The sequence below is a fragment of the Ixodes scapularis genome, unplaced genomic scaffold (genome assembly GCF_016920785.2).
Source record: "Ixodes scapularis isolate PalLabHiFi unplaced genomic scaffold, ASM1692078v2 PGA_scaffold6__148_contigs__length_123643588, whole genome shotgun sequence".
NCBI lineage: Eukaryota > Metazoa > Arthropoda > Arachnida > Ixodida > Ixodidae > Ixodes > Ixodes scapularis.
In genome coordinates this window covers 49,899,328-49,919,031 of record NW_024609881.1, presented here as the reverse complement: position 1 = coordinate 49,919,031, position 19,704 = coordinate 49,899,328, and the positions used below count along the sequence as shown (strand labels likewise).

At 47.1% G+C, this 19,704-nt stretch overlaps 3 protein-coding genes and 1 long non-coding RNA gene across 4 annotated transcripts; 2 read left to right on the top strand and 2 right to left on the bottom strand.

The window, feature by feature from the left end:
- The first annotated feature begins 592 nt into the window (after positions 1–592).
- On the top strand, positions 593–2,568 carry LOC120837175. Its single transcript, XR_005714817.1, has 3 exons — positions 593–631; positions 1,037–1,108; positions 2,487–2,568. It is a non-coding gene; the product is annotated as an uncharacterized LOC120837175 (long non-coding RNA).
- Positions 2,569–7,851: 5,283 nt separating this feature from the next.
- Positions 7,852–10,227, bottom strand: LOC120838070. Its single transcript, XM_042294758.1, has 2 exons — positions 10,068–10,227; positions 7,852–8,399 (listed from the first exon to the last, which is right to left on the bottom strand). Exons 1-2 carry the CDS (start codon positions 10,225–10,227, stop codon positions 7,852–7,854), a joined length of 708 nt encoding a protein of 235 aa, XP_042150692.1.
- A 3,564-nt stretch (positions 10,228–13,791) lies between these two features.
- LOC121838481 (UPF0746 protein DDB_G0281095-like) lies at positions 13,792–15,257 on the bottom strand. The gene is made up of 3 exons (XM_042294756.1): positions 15,157–15,257; positions 14,826–14,954; positions 13,792–14,550 (listed from the first exon to the last, which is right to left on the bottom strand). The coding sequence occupies exons 1-3, from the start codon at positions 15,255–15,257 to the stop codon at positions 14,253–14,255; spliced, it is 528 nt and encodes a 175-aa protein (XP_042150690.1). The 3' UTR covers positions 13,792–14,252.
- A 779-nt stretch (positions 15,258–16,036) lies between these two features.
- On the top strand, positions 16,037–18,015 carry LOC120836849 (zinc finger SWIM domain-containing protein 1-like; the record flags this gene model as incomplete). Its single annotated transcript, XM_042294511.1, is given in 1 exon segment — positions 16,037–18,015. A coding segment is annotated over 1 exon segment (1,655 nt), but the record flags the coding sequence as incomplete, so codon positions are not given.
- Positions 18,016–19,704: the final 1,689 nt, after the last annotated feature.

Genomic DNA, 19,704 nt, shown 5'->3' with positions numbered 1-19,704 from the left:
ACCATCCTTAATATGCAAAATAAAATAAAATAACGAAGTAAAAATTATGGACATATTACTTTCTACTTTCTTGTTTCCTCTATATTTAAAATTTTCGGCCGAAAGTAATTTTGAATTACGCGCTAAACCCCGACACCGCCGACGCAAAATGGCCACACGCCCCCTGCCGCCGCCGATGAACACCCGGCGCCGCGCCGCCGCCGCCGAACGAACCGTCGCCGCCGGTCAAAAACAGATCAGGAACGTTTAAAAATGCAGGGAAAATATCGCAAGGGTGCAGGCGAACTTATAGTTTTTATTATCTGAATTTGTTAGTGGTTTTGAGTGGGTTTATTCAACTTTAGCCCCATGTTCCAGGCGTTTACAAAAATTAAACCAACCGTCATAAAAAATATATACATATTATTTCTTTTTTTTTTTTTGTCTAAAGTCTTGAAAAACTCAACATCAAGCAACAATGAAACTCTCATAAAAAAAAAGTCACAAAAAAAAAAAAAAAAAAAAAACCTCGCGCATGCGCTTGGCGGGTACCGCGACCCGTGTGTCCCTCCTTGCCCCCGTGCGTCTGCCCTTGCTCGGCATACTTTCCTCGGCCGGCCGCCGGTACTCAACGCGGATTTACTCCAACCTGGTAAATGCCTCATGCTCCTTATGCAACCCTCCCCTAAGGTTTACATGTTCCCCTGCCAAATAGCTTGCACGCCCTGCTTCTGAGCCTGCTAATTTAGTGCTGAGCACTGACCTCAGTACAGTCGTGCTCATGTGCGCTGTACGTACTTCTCGCATTTTAGTGTATCTGATTTTTTTTACGGGCTCTTGGGAGGATGTGATGGGACCCCTACTCGCTTATGAAACGCAGTTTACTCTGAAAATAGCGGAGCTGACGGCGTGAGGACCGTAATAAGAAGCGTTTGACCTCCGTCGCCCCGTATCGGTCATTGACGTAACATGCCTGAAATCGGGCGGAGTTGGCACTACGATGACCGCGATCCAGTTTGCGTCGTCGTCAACTCCTTGTTTTCCCCCTCTCTCGCAGGTGGCACAGAAACTCTGCAACCATGTGCGATTCTTTCACGCTTCTCCCGCATCTTTGGCCGCAGCACACAAGGTGAGAAAACTTGTCTCGGGTTACACCAGAGTCGTTACTTTACAGATATAGACTTACGAATAGATGCACCAAAGAGGATTCTAGCGGTCCTGTCAACGTTACTAAAACACTCAGTTGGGAAACTCCCATAGAGACAGCCCTAAAAATATGGCCCCAATCTGTCTCCGAGCACCGAGCCAATGACGAACACAACGCCACCATTTCTCCCGCAGCGGCCACTCGAGAAACTGCACGTGACTTCTATTTTTGGCTTTGACAGGGGTGAACCCCCGTCTCCCCGGCAGACGCGCCGCGTTGAACTCCTGAAGTTAAAATGCACCTAGGTCGGGACGCGCTACCTGAAAGGCCCGCTGAGGCATGGTTTTATAAAAACAATATTAATTGTTCCGCAAAACCTTGCGAACTAAAGATGATAAAAACATCACGCGTCCATCATTTGGTACTAAACTCCAATAAATTTCATACAAAAAGAGTCTTTTCCGTTTGTTTTTACGCAAAAAACAGGCTTTTAAAAAGCTCGAGGTGACCATAGTACAGACAAACGAAAAAGAGTGGCGCTGTTGTCGCATTTAGCTCGGTCTCGGTGGACGCCACCGGCCCAGGTTTCGACGGCGAGTTTCCCAACTGAGTGTTTAAGTAACGTTGGGTCCTGTCGACACCTTTCCGGTGGATACTCATTTCATGGGTCCCCATGCAGAATGTATGGTATAGTTTCATTGATCCTGTATTTTTCCTATCTAGCCAGCAGATGGGCTTAATGAGTGGGCATTTATGTCGTAAAGTGGTAGATGAACCTGATGAATGGGCAGGTGTTATGCAGGGCGCAAGTTCGTCTGCATCTTGCACAGGGGTTGTGATGATGTCAGAATGCCAAACTCTTATTGGCCGATTAAAAAAAAAAATAGTGGGTAATCTTGAAGGCATCTAGCATTGAGGTGTACACACTATCCTTCCAATAAAAGCCAATCAAAACTCAAAGTCGTTCTGACATTACCACAACCCCTGCACAATAAGCAGACGACTTGCTCTCCCCATTGAGTAACGGACTTTAGTTGGGCCAGTTGGTTCATTACGGTGTCTTCATCCATTTCTTACCTTCGTGTGTGTATTCGCCCAAATCGTTCAAGCTGCCCACATTGCCAATAGTTCTAGACATATTACTTGAGTTTACTAAAACTACTCTAGTTTTCTAAAATCAGCTTTAGTGGACTGATGTTTCTACCTTAACCTTGATTTATGGGCACTTCCCCCGAAACCAACGCACGCTCCAATTTTTGGCAAAGTCTCTGGCCAGGCAGAAGTTGGTGAAAAAAAATAACACACAGAGTGTGTGATGACACTTTCGTTGTGTTCATCTTTGTGCCTTGTCCGTCTTCAGGTTGCCATCAGCAAGTTCGAGCCCGACAACTACCTTCCCTATGACAAGCTTCAGCAAAACCTGCAGGTTGTCAGAAAGAGGTAACTTTTTTTCATATTTAAGTAACGTTGTCTTTGAATGTCTACACGTCCTCTGGTGACTGGTGCCTGTGCATTGGCTGAGTCTGTTGAAGACCCCAGGCTAGCTGTGGTACTGCACTGGCCACGTTTCTCATCTACAGCTTAGACACCAGATGCCCACTGACAACTTCCTGTCGTCTAAACGTATACACAACGCAAATATTTTACTCTGGTGACTTGGGCCCGGTTTTTGTCCATCCTGTCCATGGCCAGACAATACCTCCCTGCTGTGTGGCACCGTGCCAGGCTCCAAAGACTGTGTGACAGGCACAACTCAGCCTGTTCTTGGAGTTGGACTGAGAGACCGAGAGGTTTCGTAACTTCTCCTCACCGCTAGGTGCCTGTGATATCGGCGGTTACTTGAGACTTGCAAGAGTTGCTCTGAGCGAGTCAAATTTGCTAGAGCTAACACGTCATTCAGTAACAAATACAACTACTGTAAAAGACCGAGCATCCGACCATTCCACAGTAAGTGCCAACCCTCAATTTCCTAACATTCTGAAAATACACAAAAGACATATCTTTACATAGTGTTAACCTAAGGAGCACCCATACCCCAGTTCTGCATGATTATCTCCAAATTTTGAGTGGGTGCTAGCTCAGTATTTGACGGTGTGTCCTTACAAATGTATCTAGGCGCAGTTTGTTGCATTATGAAGTAACTGAGCTACGTCGTGATTTCTCTCTAAACTTCATTCAGCGTAAACTATTTCATGCTGCCTTGTCAAAGCTAATGTATATCTTCCAAAGTGCCATAGCCTTGCACTGCTGCAAGAGCGCTTCATCTTGCAGCTCATGCACACGCGCTTTCGTGCAAAGTCGAATAATATGGAGCATCACTTCCACAGTGCTCCAACAGCATTGTGGAAGTTATGCTAGCCTTTACAGTGGACTTCGGAGTAGTTGACACCAAGTATTGTGTGTGAAGTCCGAGATTTGGGTGACACATTTGCTGAACGCCCGTTCAGTTTTTAACTGCGCAAGACATGTCAGTACAATCCCGTTTCGATTTGACACGTTGCTCGTGGCACACTTTTGGGGCAGCGGCTAAGGCGCCGTTACATTTGTTAGTGATCATAATTTCTAGAAGCGGCTATAATCAACCTAAGTTACAAGTTGCTAAAAAAATTTAACGCAAGTTCCAGTTGCTAAAATTTGTTTTTGATGCCGCTTTAATTCTCTGCAGTGGTTTACACTGACTTAAATAAGGGCTTACAAGTTGTCTATTTACTGCTCGGCTGGTTATGCAGGGTGTCCCCCCCCTAAAAATGTACCGTGTTTTTAAAAGAAAATAAGCTACACCTCGGCAAGCTCTCCCTCTCCACCCAAATGTAGCCCTAGCGGTTAAGACCCAATGTTGAAGTTTCAGAACAAATCTTATTCAGAATTTTTAAACAATTTTATGAAACTTCTAATGGGAAAAGAGTGGTCGACGACCCACGAAGATGAAAGGCATCGGCCACCGGGAACAAGCTCCACTTTCCCATTTGAAAATTAAAAAGAAAAATTGCGCATAATCTTTGAATTAGACAACGGCATGTTCTGAAACTTTGGCATCTGGTCTGAACTGCTTGCGCTACAGTTGGGTGGAAACTGAACATTTCGTGATTCATACTTTATTTCTGCAGTGAAAGAAGCAGTAAAGTTTACTTGGGGAACATGCTGCATAGAATGGTTAAATGATGGCAGTATAGGTACACGAGAGACAAAACAAACGAAACATGTTAACGACAGGTGCACATATTTCATGAAAGAGGTACACATGTTGTTCGTTGTCTTGTTTATTTATTCTTTTTTATGCGCAGTTAACAAACGGCTCTCACGAACGTGACGCAATTCCGCCGTGTGATTTCTTCTGTTTGATTTCCCCGTGGCTTATGCGACGACATGCACTTGATTGCATTGGTCATGCTTTATTAAAGCAAGCAACGAGTGAGAATAGCCTGGGTTTCTGAAAGACAGTATTGACGTCACATATGTCCTATACAGCAAAGAAGGGGAAAGGATGGGCTTGGGTGTGTGAATCGAAAAAAGATCACTTAGCAGTGTCTTGTGAAACAAAATGCAAGATTGAAATATGTAGTGTGGCTTCTGTAATAAGGGGAATAGAAGCACAGTTTTAGAAAGACAAACCCTTGTGCCATAGCGAAATTTTGCACTAATAGGACACAGTGACACAGATTGCAGAAACAGCCAGGTTGTTGCATCAGCCATCCAAGTTTCTCACTAATGTCTTTTTGAACAAGGTACAGTGTCTGTTGAGACTTGCTCTACCTTGAAATGTAGTGGATGTTGATCACTATGCACAGAGGTGGGCGTGGCCAGGCAGAAGTTTGTTGCACCTCAAGGTTTGACTGGTTCGCCAAACCTTCAGACTTTTGGCAAATTTTTACAAATTTTGACTTTCGAAGAGTGTTTCCCGATATCTACACAAAAGTGTAATAATTTTTTTAAGAACAAACCCCTGACGTTAATGACGTATGAAGCACATGTGCTTATTTCACCATACGCAATAAAGTCTCATAAAAGATTAAGGAAAAACGAGGGTTGTTCACTGCCTCAACTTGCAGCCAGAACAAGCGCCCACATGATCTGGAGCTTGCATGCCGCATATGTTGATCATAGCCACGCGCTGGGGTTGGCAAGGCATAGGACACGTGCCGAGTTCCAGACATTGTTATGGTTCTGCTACTGTCTTCATTGCCGCGATTGGACACGAGCCACTACCCGAATACTTGTCGAGCTATTGATTATCACCAGCCCGAATCGAGTGCTCGCGCAATGCTCGTGTCCAATCTACGAGCCGCATTCAAATATAGTCACTTGGGGGTACTGGGACCCCCCAGCTTCATCATCAAGCTCTGCGAAGAAGAGATTGAAAGACAACGCTTGCTTCTGTTCTTGAAATTACACCGCCCCAAAAAGGCTTCTTAGTCAGGGGCGTTGCGTGTGAGTATACTTGGGCCCCTCTAGTGCCAGTACAGTCGTGTAAACTAAAGTGAAAAACATACCAAAAGGGTATCGTTGCACGGCTCCTTTAAATAGTTTGTAAAATTTTAGAAAATGATTACCATTGTATGTTCAGTACAAAAGTAAACCTATAATAATTTAAGGATTTAGTTAGTTTGTTAACTTCCTCTGCCAGGTGGTTTCGGCTCATTCTCAATTACCATGCATGTGCGTAGAAGTGTAACTTCAGTGGAAATTCTGTTGAACTTAGCATTAAGAATTTTAAAAAGTCAAACCTAACCTCGACAGATCCGCAACACTTATAGTTGCAGCCAGTCTCAAGTTAAAGGGGCCCTGCAATCATATTTAAGCGTCTACCTTTTTTGCGGTTTCCACTTCTCATTGGGTTCGGGCAAGCTAGCGGGTATGGAGAGAGTAACTAAATATCGATGCGTTATATTTTAACTGGACGACTCGGAAACCTGCTCCATTGACGGGGGCGACCCATGGTACCGAAAGCGCGCAATATTGCCGCGCGCCAAGTAGGCAGCGCGGCCGTAGCCTAACGGTTATCGCGCTTGCCTCCCACGCGAAGGGCCAGGGTTCGATTCCTGGCCGCGGCTATGCATTTTTGTTGACACTGTAATGTGATGTTCTGGTGAAATCGAGAACCGTCTAGCTGATTCGAGGTCAGAATGTTCTACGCGTCGAGCCTTCTACGTCGAATGCTCCAGAAGCCAACGTGTGTACAAAAGCGGCTCCGCGAGCAAGCCGGAGTCAGTCTCGTCCCAGCGTTCGACTCTGCTGTCACGCCGACTTCGACGCCCGCGACGCTCTGTTATTATCTTTTGTACCCCTTTTATTTTTTGGCACAAGTTCGCCACATTAAACGTTTATTTCTTCCTGTTTATTTTTTATTTATTGGTCACCACCCGTGACAATATGTGGCGTCTTTGGTCCTAGGCTCACTACTGGTCAGAGTCGCTAAAAGCTTCGTTTTAGTCGAAATACAAAATATAAGTGACGCGAACCGTTTCAATTATTTATAAAAGTAGTTTTTGTTCAGTATTTTAGATCAGATAAGAAACAAATGCAGTTTATAAAGTACGGAAACAAGAAATGACCCGTCGACATACGCGCCACAAAGCGGCCAAAAAGGCGGCGCATACCAGAAAGGAGTAGTGGGATCAGGCGCCGACACGGAAAGGTCTCGGATGTCCGCGGCGGCGCTGCGGCCGTAGGGACTGAAGGATCCGACCGGCTCCGAGCGTTTTGAAGGTCTTCAGCGAGCCGCTTTGTCTGGCGGTTTGGCCGTTTCGCGGTATGGCAGCGCAAAGTGGCTCCCATTCTGAACTGATCTTTACCCCGTGTTTGCTGTCGTTCGTGGCCAATGCCGAATTGGTGTTTAATCGCGTAGCAAATGCAATGAGAGCCGCTCTGGCTGCCCACTGCATACAGCCTATCCAGCACATGCTTTATGGCGCCCTCTCGCGCTGTCGACTCGGAGTGCGGCAACCCGTCAGCGCTCGCTAAGCTCTCTACCCCTCCTCTAGTTCATGGCCAAACAAGCAACCAAGGACATCATGAAGGAGGTTATTCGACAACTGCTATGACAATGTGGCGGCTTTTGTTAGGTTAGGTCAGGTTAGGTTAGGTTAGGTTAGGTTTCGCTGCGACCAATAGGAAGCGAGATGCAATTTCTCAAACGTTTGAATTTGGCGCCAAAGTGCACGGGTTGCCAGACTGCCTATATGTAAAGCAGATAAACTTGGCATAATTATTAGGCGTAGGTAGGCGAGAGTGGTCGAAAGCTAAAATCGAGCTCCAGTGCAAGTCTGGACATGCTAGGCCTCCCTAGTTACCGTTTGTTTTGTCGTAGTTGTTGTCGGTGGTATTAAAAAAGTATATACATATATCTTTTTATGCAGATCGACATCGACGACGACACCCCCGAGGCGTCCGAGACGGAGAGGGTGACTGGTTCGAGAGAGAGGGCGTTGGAGCGAGCCGTGGCCCTGCAGTTTTGACTGCGATCGTCAACCTGATGCAAGAATTTGAAAACGAAATTGTAATTGAGCAGAAAAACCGGCTGAATTACGTGCTAGCGCAACAAGCCGAGGACTGCTTTATAGCATGTGAAGTGATGAATGGAAATTTCAATCACCTAAATTTGGAACAAGAAGACGGCGAAACCGAAGATGAATTTCTGGAACGATCAGAAAACGAAATGAGCACTGAATTGAACAGAGTGCACGCCTTTATTCAGCATTATAAAAGCTCTAGAACCGAATAAAAATTTACGGTTCAAAAGGAACGAGGTGAGATGATGTCTTGGGAAGGTACGTGTAGTAGCCCAGGTGCGTCTGCCGGTTGTACGGCACGTACATGCCATAGTTGGTCTTTTCAAAGTGTTGCTCCTGTGCCGGGTAGCAAGTGTTCATGGGATTAATCGTGTCGATCTCCGTGTGCAGCACAATTTCAGTGTCGACCTGAAAAAAGGCGGCAACTTCTTGAAACTTGTCCCCCGATCCGGGTTGGTCCAGATTCTTTTTAGATACGGCCATGATGCCGAAACCCACGCTAGGTTGAGCAGCGTGCAAGTTGGGGTGAGGTCCGAGTCCCTGGCGGCCCCATTCACGTTCGATTGGGTTGGTGTACCGTGTAATTTCCGTGTTTGGGGAGAGCTTGGTTGGCGAGGAAACACTTGCAGGGCTATCCTTGTCGTTGTTTAGGCTAGAGGCAATCTTGGTCAGGCTGTCGGCCGGTGCTGCAACATAGGTTCTGCTGTTGCCGCAATAAGGTGGGCAAGTCTTGATCCAAGCGTTTTGAAACTCGTACTCGACAACTGCTACGACAATGTGGCGGCTTAGGTTAGGTTGGGTTGGGTTGGGTTGGGTTAGATTAGGTTGGGTTGGATTGGGTTAGGTTAAGTTACCTCCCCCCCCCCGTACACGCCGCAAAGCGGCGTGTACGGGGGGGCGGTGAGTGGGTCAATCGTTTTGTAATTAGCAGCCGCACACTGTCGCCACGAAGCAGAAAGAACGCAGACGCGGTGGTGGTTTAACGCGCAGGTTGACGCGTTTCGAGCGATACAGACGTTGCCGAGCAGCCGATCCGGTGTGAGCGTCGTGCGGTCTATCGCCTGTGCCGTAAAAGGAGCCAGTGACCAAAGCGCCCGGTGCGCATACACAATTGGCCCTCCCCTCCCCCCCTTCAAAATGCCTACAAACACACATGCCGTAAATGCTGGTGATGGACCAAATCTGCAGAACTTCAGCTTCGGCAAAGTTCCGCACATGCCGAAATTTTGTAAGAAAGTTCGGCAAAGATTCGGCAAAAATTTCGCAAATGTCTGCGCGCGCGCAAGAACGCGAGGAGGCCATGGATCGCAAGTGAACGCCGCGCAGCCGTGCGGTTACCATCGCACAGTTTAGTACAACCAGCGTTTACGGCGAGGTGTGGAGTAAGCGACACGGTAACTTTGCGTTTGTGAGCCCTTTGCGAGTGTGGTTTTCTTCAGTATTTTCTGCCTCAAGAACAGAGGATCGACCAGTAATTTACGCAGTTCACTGCGCAAGTGACAAATGATACGGTGCATTCTGGATAGTGTAATTTTCATTTGACGTTTCCATTGATGCAATGAGGTAGTTGACTGACAACTGATAATTACGATCAGTGTGCGCAGCCCACTGCCGTCAAACAGGGCAGAGTCGCGAGAGCTTGCCAGAATATATGGGATGTCCTTGTCATTATGGGGTACATGTTTTCTCCCTTTTCTTTCCTTTTTACGTACTGTCTGTAGAGTGTACATTCTGTACATTTATTTCTCTGTTTTGTTTCTTCACATGGGGTGGCAGGCTGGTAGCAGACATGTACAAGCTACTCAAAAAAGTAATTTACTGAGTATTAGCCTCAAAAGTAATTTGAGTAGAGTAGAAATTACTCATATAGAAAGTAATTGAGTAAATTACTAATTACCGTAAAAAGTCGCAAAATACTTTTGAAGTTACTTTTATTCTTTCTATGCTAACAAGAAATTACAAAGGTTTTGATGCGTTAGCGAAATTCTGCTAACCGAATGTAAAGCGGCTGGAAGTGCTTCCTCCGACGGGCGTCGGAGGAGTGGGGGCCGTGTGGAAATCGTTCCTCCGACGCCGGAAGTGACGTAGTCGCGTCGGAGGAGAGACGGCTGTGTGGAAATCGTTCCTTCGACGCCGGAAGTAACGTATCATCCCCGGCCCCGGATGTTGCCTTTGTTATGACATGTGCCCGACCATGTGCGTTTGCCGCTGTAGCAGCTGTAGTCTTCTGTGGTCGGGTCCTGCCCCGTGCTGCACGTACCATTCCTTCCTGCCCGCGCTGCTGTCGGCTCCGGTCACGCAAGCTATTTTGGCTGATTTTTCGCACTCTTTGAAGCGTTTTGTTTAGCATTGTCTTGTTCTTTTTAGCAATACTTTTTTCCGTATCTAGTGCTACTCTTTGTATTTTAGCTTTGATCGCACCCCCAACATGCCTCGAGTTTTGGTAGCCGGCGATTCGATGGTGAAGTACTTGCCCCAGTACTTCCCATTGAATAGTCGGTTGGCTGTTGAGGTTGCGGCGTTTAGTGGTATTAGAATCGAGCACTTGTTTTCCCAGGTGTCTGAGAGGCTACCCGATTTTGATGTTGTCATCCTGCACGTTGGCACTAATAATTCCCATATTAGTGCCAGCGTGTACATCGACAAATATCGTCGTCTAGCTGCCCAGATCTGTGAACGCAATCCAATGATGCAGATCGCCTTTTCTGCCGTTCTTCCGAGACGGGAGAATAGGTTCTGCTCATTGGAATGGCAGCGTAGTCACGCTGCAGAGATCGAGGCTTCGAATGACCGTTACCGAGAGGTGAACTCGCTGCTGCGAGAGTTGTGTCGCAGGGAAGGGTTCACGTTCCTTGACGGGCTGGCTGACGAGTGGCACCAGTGGATCGGCCGCGACGGCGTCCAGCCAAGCCGGATCGGCAACAAGGTATGTACACGTGCGTTATGTCGCTGCACTAAAGAGCGCGAATATAGGGCGGCAACGATTGCAAGGCTCGCCGTAAAGAGGGGAACTGAAAATTGACCTGCGCACGTGGCGAGCTAAATTACTGGTTGGATTCAACTGGTTGACAGAACGGTGCCAACTCCAGCAACGAAACACGGCACAACTTGGAAGGTTGACCAGTCTTTATTGTCAAAAACAGAGAATGAAAATAAATAGGTTCGGTGACGTCCACGTTTCCGGGTTCAAGGAAGCACAGCGTAGCTCTAAGGACCGCTTCAGTTGCCTCGTTAGCTAATTGCGACGATTGAATCGCCCAGAGCTAATATTCGTGCGAGGTGAAAGATTAGCCGCTGGCGTCTGTCAGCATCCGTGACGACGTCCCTAGCTTCTCTCCATCGCGTGAAGAAAGGTGCTCACCCGTGTTTCCGCGTTGCGCAGGTGAAGTCCCGATAGGATGCGGTTGCGCTCCCACCTTACAATCAAACATTTCCAATTGCTTGTGTCACAACAGCTGCCAGTTCGGGTAGACTTTCCGCCATTTTTACCATTGTGCCCTCCGCGGCTGTTTTCTCTTCCGTCTGGTTTTTCCCTGGGTGCCCTCCGGTCGCTGAACTGCATCTTTCTGCCCTCGAAGTTCACCGTGACCACCATGGCGTATTTAGTTGGGTCGCAAGAAGCGCAGATATGGTTTTGACATTTTCATAACGACACGTTTATCAATACACCAACCTCGGCGATGGTTTCCCTTCTCTACCGACCACTGGATGGATGGATGGATGAATCTGGCTGAGCCCTTTGGATCGGGCGGTAGCTTGCGCCACCTAGCCATTTTGTTTTACCATTTAAGCTTAGAATATTTAAATTTGAAAGCTATATTCACTCCGCACTGCACAGAAAGTGAGGCTATAAAACACCCTTGCCATCAGTTAATAAGAAAATACCTAGTTTTCTCTCGCTTGCTGCCACCATTCACTTAATCTTTGCTTGGTAACCTCTACTGTCTTGAAATCCACTGTTCCTTCGCTGTTTCTCAAACCCAATGACTTATTAAATCTATGTTGTCTTCGGTCGGCGTAGGATGAAGCCCTTTACAGCAGAGTATCAAGCGCTCAGCCGTCTCGTCCTCCTCTCCACAAGCAGTGCGCACTGTATCCATTTCCTGGTACTTCGCTCTGTATGTTCTGGTTCGCTGAATGCCCTTACCTCAAACAACAATGAGCTTCCCCTAGAATTGTCATAAATGCTTTCTTTGGCAATAACTGTTTTGTTTAATCTATAGCTTTCCAGAGCCGTCTTTGTCTGCATTCCCTCTAGCTACCGATCTCTTTCTGTGGCCTTAACTTTCTTCTTAAAGGGGCCCTGCAATCATACTTAAGCGTCTACCTTTTTTGCGGTTTCCATGTCTCTTGCGGTTCGGGCAAGCCAGCGGGCACGGAGAGAGTAACTAAATATCAGTGCGTCATATTTTAACCGGACGACGCGGAAACCTCCGCCACCGACGAGGGCGACCTGCGGTACCGAAAGCGCGCGAAATGTGACGTCTTTGGTCCTGGGCTTACTACTGGTCAAAGCTGCTAAAGTTTCTTTTTAGTCGAAATAGAAAATATAAGTGGCGCGAACCATTTCCATTATTTATAAAAGTAGTTCTTGTTCAGTATTTTAGATAGAAAAAGAAACTAATGCAGTTCATAAAGTACGGAAACAAGAAATGACCTGTCGACATACCCGCCACCAAGTGGTGGAAAAGGCGGCGCATACTAGAAAGGAGTAGTGGGATCAGGCCCGCTACATACAGCCTATCCAGAACACGCTTTAATGGCGCCCTCTCGCGCCGTCGACACGGAGTGCGGCAGCCGTGAGCGCTCGATGTGCTCACTACTCCTCCTCTAGTTCAGGGCCACACTCAAGCAACCAAGGACGTCATGAGGGGGGTTATTTTTTGCTTGTCTTTGTAATTTTAGTTCGCCTATAACTTTTAAAATAAAGGGAATTTTGAGAAAAGAAAAGTTTCACTAAGTTACTACGTTCAGCGCGCTCAGGTTCGGTGCAAATTAAAAATTAGTAAAAAAGTCATTGCAGGGCCCCTTTAACTGAGACTTGCTCTTCCATATCTCCACTATAGCCTAAAATCTTTTCTCTTAATTTTCTAGTGTGCTGTCTCCACTTTCTGTCTACACTCCTCATGTATAAATAGCTGAAAACCTTTCGTGCCCATTGCTCCCCGTCCATTCGCCTCAACCGATCCTCAAATTCTATATTGCTCACCGCTTCACTGCTCTCAGATGACGCCCACCCCATGTCTCCTTGTACTCCCTGGTTTGGCATTTTGCAATGTGCCCCCAAAGCCAGCCTACCTACTCTGCACTGTTTTGTTTCTAGTCCCGCATGCACTTCGGATTTCATGCATATCACTGTGTTTCCAAAAGTCAAGCCAGGCACCATGACCCCTTTCCAAATCTCTCTCACCACCTCATACCTGTTGTAATTTCAAGGTGCTCTATTTTTCATTACAGCTGCATTTCTGTTGCCCTTACCTATTATATACTTTTCATGCTCACTGAGATATTCTGCACCATCACATATCCATACTCCTAGATACTTGTATTTACTAGCTCTCTCAACTGTAATATTCTGTACCTTCAGCCTCTTAACTTCATCATCGTTAAAAATCATGATTGGTGATTTTTCACTGCGTCACACGTGCCATCTGTCGACAGTGCGTAAAACTAATCTGCGTGTGCGTCACTGCAACCTGCTGGGTGCGATTAAAAAACAAAGGGTAGGTCTTTGCTTCAATGTTTAATACATTTTTATACATGTACATAAATGTTGATTTAAGTAAACATTTTTTATGCCACTAACTATATCGCAATTTATAAAAGAATATGTACATTGAAATTTGAAATATTTTTTTAAATACATAAATGTATACCTAGTAATTAAAGGTTTATTTATTTCTGTAAATCTATAAATTTAAGTTTTTTTTTCCTTCACTAGCAAAGATCAATACACCCCCATCTTGTCGAAATCGACGCAGCATGTGAACCCCAACAGGGAATGGGAAAACAATTGAAACTCCCCCTTGGGAATCCCTCTAACCAGTTAACTCCTTAACTGGTCCCACTTACCCATACCCGTTCCCCATCTGGGCATAGTCAAGCCAGTTGACCTCTCAGCTAGTCCCAGTTGGACTCCTATTGGTAAGAGCCAATTCCCACTTGGGACCAGTTAGTTCCAATTGTAACCAGTCGAGATGCCAACCGGTCCCAGTTAGACGTTTTGGCATAGGTGCCTTGTATATAAAGCTAAAGGTGCAGCACCTTTTCTGTGAAATCTTCAAGGCAACATCTTTAACAATTTGAACAAGTGAGGTGACTGCAGCTGCCAATCAGCTTTGGTGCTAATGTCAAGTACCGTGTGCAGGTCCTCGCTGGGTTCATGGGCCAGCAAGTGCGGAGCATCCTGGAGAAGATGGCCAGGGCCAAGATCCAGCAGGACCACATGGAGGCAATGCCAGGGACCCGCTCGTGGGACGGCTGGACCATCGAGGGTGCCCCATTGACCGCGCCATGTGAGCTCGAGTTCCCACCGCTTGGCTCTCCTTCAGCTCCTGCGGCTCCTTCGGCATGCGACGATGAGCCACCTCCGCTTTGCTCTGTGGAGCTTCCTTCTCTCACTTCTGCTGCTGCTTCGCTTTGCTCTGTGCAGCCTCCTCTTTCTTCTGCTGCTCCTTCTGCATGCGAGGATGAGCCACCACCGCTTTGCTCTGTGCAGCCTCCTCCTCTTGCATCTGTGCAACCCCTTCCTGTTGCTTCTGCTGCTCCTTCCGTGAAGAGCCCGCCACTAACCATGGCATGTGAGGTTGACTTTCCGCTGCTTGGCTCTCCTGTGCAACCCCTCCTTGCTTCTCCTGCTCTTTCCGTTGAGACCACCCTTGCGCCTTGTGAGGCAGCTGCTGATCGGAGGGCCACCTGGGCAGAGATGTCAAAATCTGCAGGCCCTCCTCTCCCAACTGCCAGCACGGCACCCGAGCTCGGATCGGACACAAGCCAACCAGTTGCCACATGTGTAAATGCTGAACGGAGGCACAAACGAGGCAAGCACTCTGATGAGCCCAGGATGGGAAGCTGTGGTGCTGGATTCAGGCTGGTTGGTGGCGTTCGAGTCCGCAGCAAGGGCAGCCGGGTATGGCAGACCTGGGAGAGTGCATCCACGGCCACTTGTGCTCCCTCTAGTACATGCGTACCTGTTTGGGGAAAGGTTCAGCCGAGGCCGGAAGGACAGCAACCTTCTGAGAAGCCTACGAAGCTGGACCGAGGTGGAGTCACCGATGTTGCTATGAGTACAGAAGTTAGTGCAGAGGGGTGCCCCAGGGCTTCCTCGAGGAGCACAGCTTTTGTAGGGGCCGGTGAGCAGGCTGCCTCGGCAGCAGCTGAACCCAGGGTAGTCTACCCTATCCAAAGTATAGTGGGCGGAGAGCGGTGGCAGAGGGTGAAGTCCAAGCGCAAGGGACGAAAGTCTCCGGGACTGCGCAAGGTACCAAACCGTGCTGCCACTATTGCGTCCCCCACTATTACTTGGGATGGAGAAGACTTTGCAGTAGGGTGCCTCTCAACCCTTTCTCCTTTGCCTGTTTGTGACAATCCTTTCTCTGACTTAGGTGAGTGCAGCCCAGCATGTGTGACAGAGAGCAGGGTCGTTGGAGGGAAACGTCCTTCGAAGGCCCTGTTGCAGAGTCGAAGGGCACTCACGCATGCAAAGAATGTGTCTGCAGTGCATGACGGAGAGCAGGGCTTCAGCATGGGATTAGTGAATGCGGGCATAGAGCATGATGCAAGGGTCTCAGGGGAAGGCGAGCATGCAGTGCATGTTACAGGGGGGACTTCTGGCTGTGGGCATGGTGGGGAGGGTGGAGAAGGAAGGCATGCGTTGCATGCCACAGGGCGGACTTCTGGCTGTGAGGTTGCATGCTGTGGGTGTGATGGGGTGGGTGGAGAAGGCAGGAATGTGCTGCATGCCACAGGGCAGACTACTGGCTGTGGGGTTGCATGCTGTGGGCCTGATAGGGAGGGTGGAGAAGGCAGGAATGTGCTGCATGCCACAGGGCAGACTACTGGCTGTGGGGTTGCATGCTGTGGGCCTGATGGGGAGAGTGGGGCAGGCAAGCATGTGCTGCATGCCGCAGGGCAGACTTCTGGCTGTGGGGTTGCATGCTCTGTGCTTGATGGGGAGGGTGGACAAGGCAAGCATGTGCTGCATGATACAGGGGGTACTCCTGGCTGTGGGTTTACGCCCTGTGGTCATGATGGGGGTGGTGCTGACTATGTGACTGCATGCAGAAGGCATGACGCGGGGACAGAGTTTTTCTCAGAAATGGCATGTCTCATGCATGATGGTTGTGGGGAGGGCTCTAGCATAGAGATAGCTGTCGGAGGGCATCATGTAGGCGAAGGCGTTGCTGCAGATGATAAGTGCGTTGCCCAGGGAGTCAAGTACCCTTCCGAGGTTCCAGAGAAAAGCCCTGGATCTGCCGTTAGTAACCTGCAGAATGCCCCCAGTCCTTCAAAATCCTGTACTTTGTATGGAGGTGGCGGTGTCATTTTTGCGCAGGCCAAGTTTTCTAACTACTCTACCTTTCTAGCTGCATTTGAGGATTGGTGCAAACAAGGGTTGCATGTGTTTACAAAAAGGAGGTCTAGAACATGTCCATTAGCTCAGTGTGAGGAATTTAAATACTCCTCAGTTGAATTCATCTGTGTCCATGGACGCCCTCTATCAGCCATGGGCAGCGGAAAGCGCCCACAACAGTCTTATTATTTTTCAGGTTGCCAGGCACGCCTCTTGTTAGTTTTGAAGACAAAGCCAGATATGTGCTATGTAATCTCAAAACTTGTTGTTGAACATAACCATAGTCTGGAATTATGCAGCACATACCCCCAAAACAGGCTTCTGACTACATCTGAGAAGGAGACATTTGCAGATGTAGCAAAATGCAATATTAAACCTAAGGATTTCAAAAATTATGTCTATGAAAAAACAGGCAAGACTCTAACAACACAAGACATTAACAATTACAAAAACCGTAGTGTGAATTCTGTGACTGCAGTTAAAACTAGTGAGGCTCATGGGGCCCTGTTGTTAGAGCAATTGCATAGTCTTGCCTCCAAGAACCCTAATTGGATCATACATTATGAAAAAGATAAAAACAATGAGCTGTTATTTGTGTTGTTCCAGACGTCCGTTATGCGAGAAACTTTGGAAAAGTATCCCGAAATTCTGTTCATCGATGGGACATATAAGGTTAACGTAGAAGGTTACATTCTCTATTCAATTCTTTGTGAAGACGCTCGTGGTAGGGGTCGATGCATTTGCTATGCGTTTTTGCAAAGGGAAACCTCCCTAATTGTTCGCCCTGTTTTTCAGAAGTTTATAGATTGTAATCCTTTTGTACTTTCAGCATGCAAAGTTGTTATGGTAGATAAGGACCTAAATCAGTTAAGGATTTTGAAAGAGCTTCTGCCAAAAAGCACCATTCTCCTATGCACTTGGCATGTTCTCCATTACTTGGACTTGCAGATTATGAAATACCCAGTTCATCAGAGGGAATTATTGCGTCGCCTAATTAAAGAAGTTGTCTATGCCAATCGCCTGTCTGTTTACGACAAAAAAGTTGCGCTGTTGAGGGAACACTCTCCTGACGATTTTTTGCTCTACTTCATGAACAATTGGGATTCCTGCAAAGAAATGTGGGCGCATGCGTACCGCCGAGACTTGCTAACAATGGGGAATAATACCAACAACCGAATTGAGAGCCATAATCAAAAACTAAAAAGCTTCCTGCGTCCAGGAATGCACCTGGCTGCTGCGATGACTGCTTTGCTAGAGTATATTGACCATGATATTATATCACTAAGGTTTGCAAAACTTAGAGAGCTTAAGCTCAATTTAAATACAAGTAGCTTTGACATGTTCCAGCTAACATTAGCTCAAACGTGCACTCTGGTAGCTAGGAATATAGTATTACGGGAATATGAGAAGTTTAAGACTATTCGCTATATTGTTAGCTTTCAAAATGACGCATACACTGTTAAGTTGGAAGGGACAGAGTATGTGATAGCAAAAAGCCTAGACAGTTGCACATGCCTCTGTTATTCCCAATATGGACTTCCATGTGCCCACATTTTGACAGCACGGTCTTTTGCAAATCTAGAACTATTTGACCACTCTGTTATTCCGCATCGATGGCGTAGGAGCCACTTCCTAGCATCTGAAGCTACCGACCCTCTAAGCATGCCTGGTCCATGCACAGCTGGTTCGAGCCCACTAAGCTTGCATAGCCCAACTCCGCTTAGCTCAAACCCACCTAGCCCGAGCCCACGTAGCCCAACTCCGCTTAGCTCAAACCCACTTAGCCCGAGCCCACGTAGCCCAACTCCCTTTAGCTCAAACCCGCCTAGCCCAAGTCCTCATAGCCCGACCCCCCTTAGCTCAAACCCACCTAGCCCAAGTCAGTCTAGCACAAGCCAGCCTACCCAAACCACAGTTACATCAGCCATACTGAAGCCCCCACCTGTAAAATTGGATACCATTGAGGCCAGGTATAATTATGCCTACAAGTTTTTAACAGATATAGTGAAACCAACAGCTAACATCTTGGCCCAGTGTGGCGAACAGGAGCTAAATGAAAAGTTGACAGATATTCAGACATTCCTTAGCAATCTTACAACGTTTTCTAGCAACCAGGTGCAGCTTTTGTCACAGTCTGTAGCACCCCATGCAGCTCATAAGGATGTGCCTGATCAACAGCCAACAGACACAGCAAGTGACAGGAAACCTTCCGAAGAGCTGCGTATTAGTTTAATTAAAAGTAAACGAGGGAGACCGCGAACTGTAAAAGTCACAAAAAAGCGTAAATTGTCAGAAATCTGCAACAAAAAACTTTGTCTTAGCATGATTCGTGCAGAGTTGATTCCTCTTTATAGCGCTTATTCACTAACAGATGAACACTTGGACGATGTATTATACAACCGTCCGCTGCCAGACAGTGTCATGAATATTGCAATGCAGTTAACACGTCAAAAATTTCCGCATCGGGAAGGTTTCCAAGACGCTTTGCTGAGCCAGGGACTACTATTCAAGCAGATAAAGGGTCCATTCATTCAAATCTTACACACAGCGAACCCGGATCATTGGATCACAGTAACAACTATTGATGCGCCCCCTGATTCTGTCTTTGTTTATGATTCTCTTGATCAAACTGTTCCCCCTGATGCTGTAAAACAGGTGTGCAGCATACTTAAGTTACCATCTGCAAATGTAACTATTTTTGTAAGACCTGCACAGGGCCAAGGTTGCACAGTAGATTGTGGCTTATTTGCTATTGCTAACATGTACTGCATAGCATCTGGCAAAGACCCTACCACTGTAAACTTTAGACAGCAATTAATGAGGGGCCATCTACTAAAGTGCATTCGTAATGGGATGATGGAAGACTTCCCTGTAACTCTTTCCCTTGTTTCTCGTGTGCGACCAAAAGATTCTGTTTTCACCGTGCATTGTTTGTGCAGGCAGCCTCTGCTTGCTGATGCTCCTGGGGTAATTCAATGCGCAGGATGCCAATCTCTCTTTCACGAAGCCTGTCTAGAAAAAAAAACCAACCATGGCATGACATTTGTTTGCAGCCGAAGTTGTATTGCAGCTAAAATGCCGAATAAGCTGAGGTTATTTTAATTAACAACGGTTTCTTCCAGTACCTTCCGCTTTATGTATTATCTTTGCGTTTATCCCTGTTATTGCCTACCTTGTTTTGTCAAGTAACCTTGTACAGTGTTTTTCTTTTAGCTGCACCAAATTTTCAGAGAGAGAGAACGTGAGATAGGGTAATTTGAGCCTTGGGGCAGTGTTAGTAGTCATGGCGTCCACTAGGGAAAGGGTGAAATTAGGTAATTAGTTAGCTAATGAACTAAAACTGAACTAGCAGTGCAGTCAAATTTTGATCGAAAAATCTGTGGTAGGTGCTACGGGGGTCGAGAAGTGTCACCCTGGTACATGGCATCACACTAAACCTATAACTGAAATGGCGGACAAGAGTGCCAGTGACATCATCTTTGTGTCACGGCGCGGAA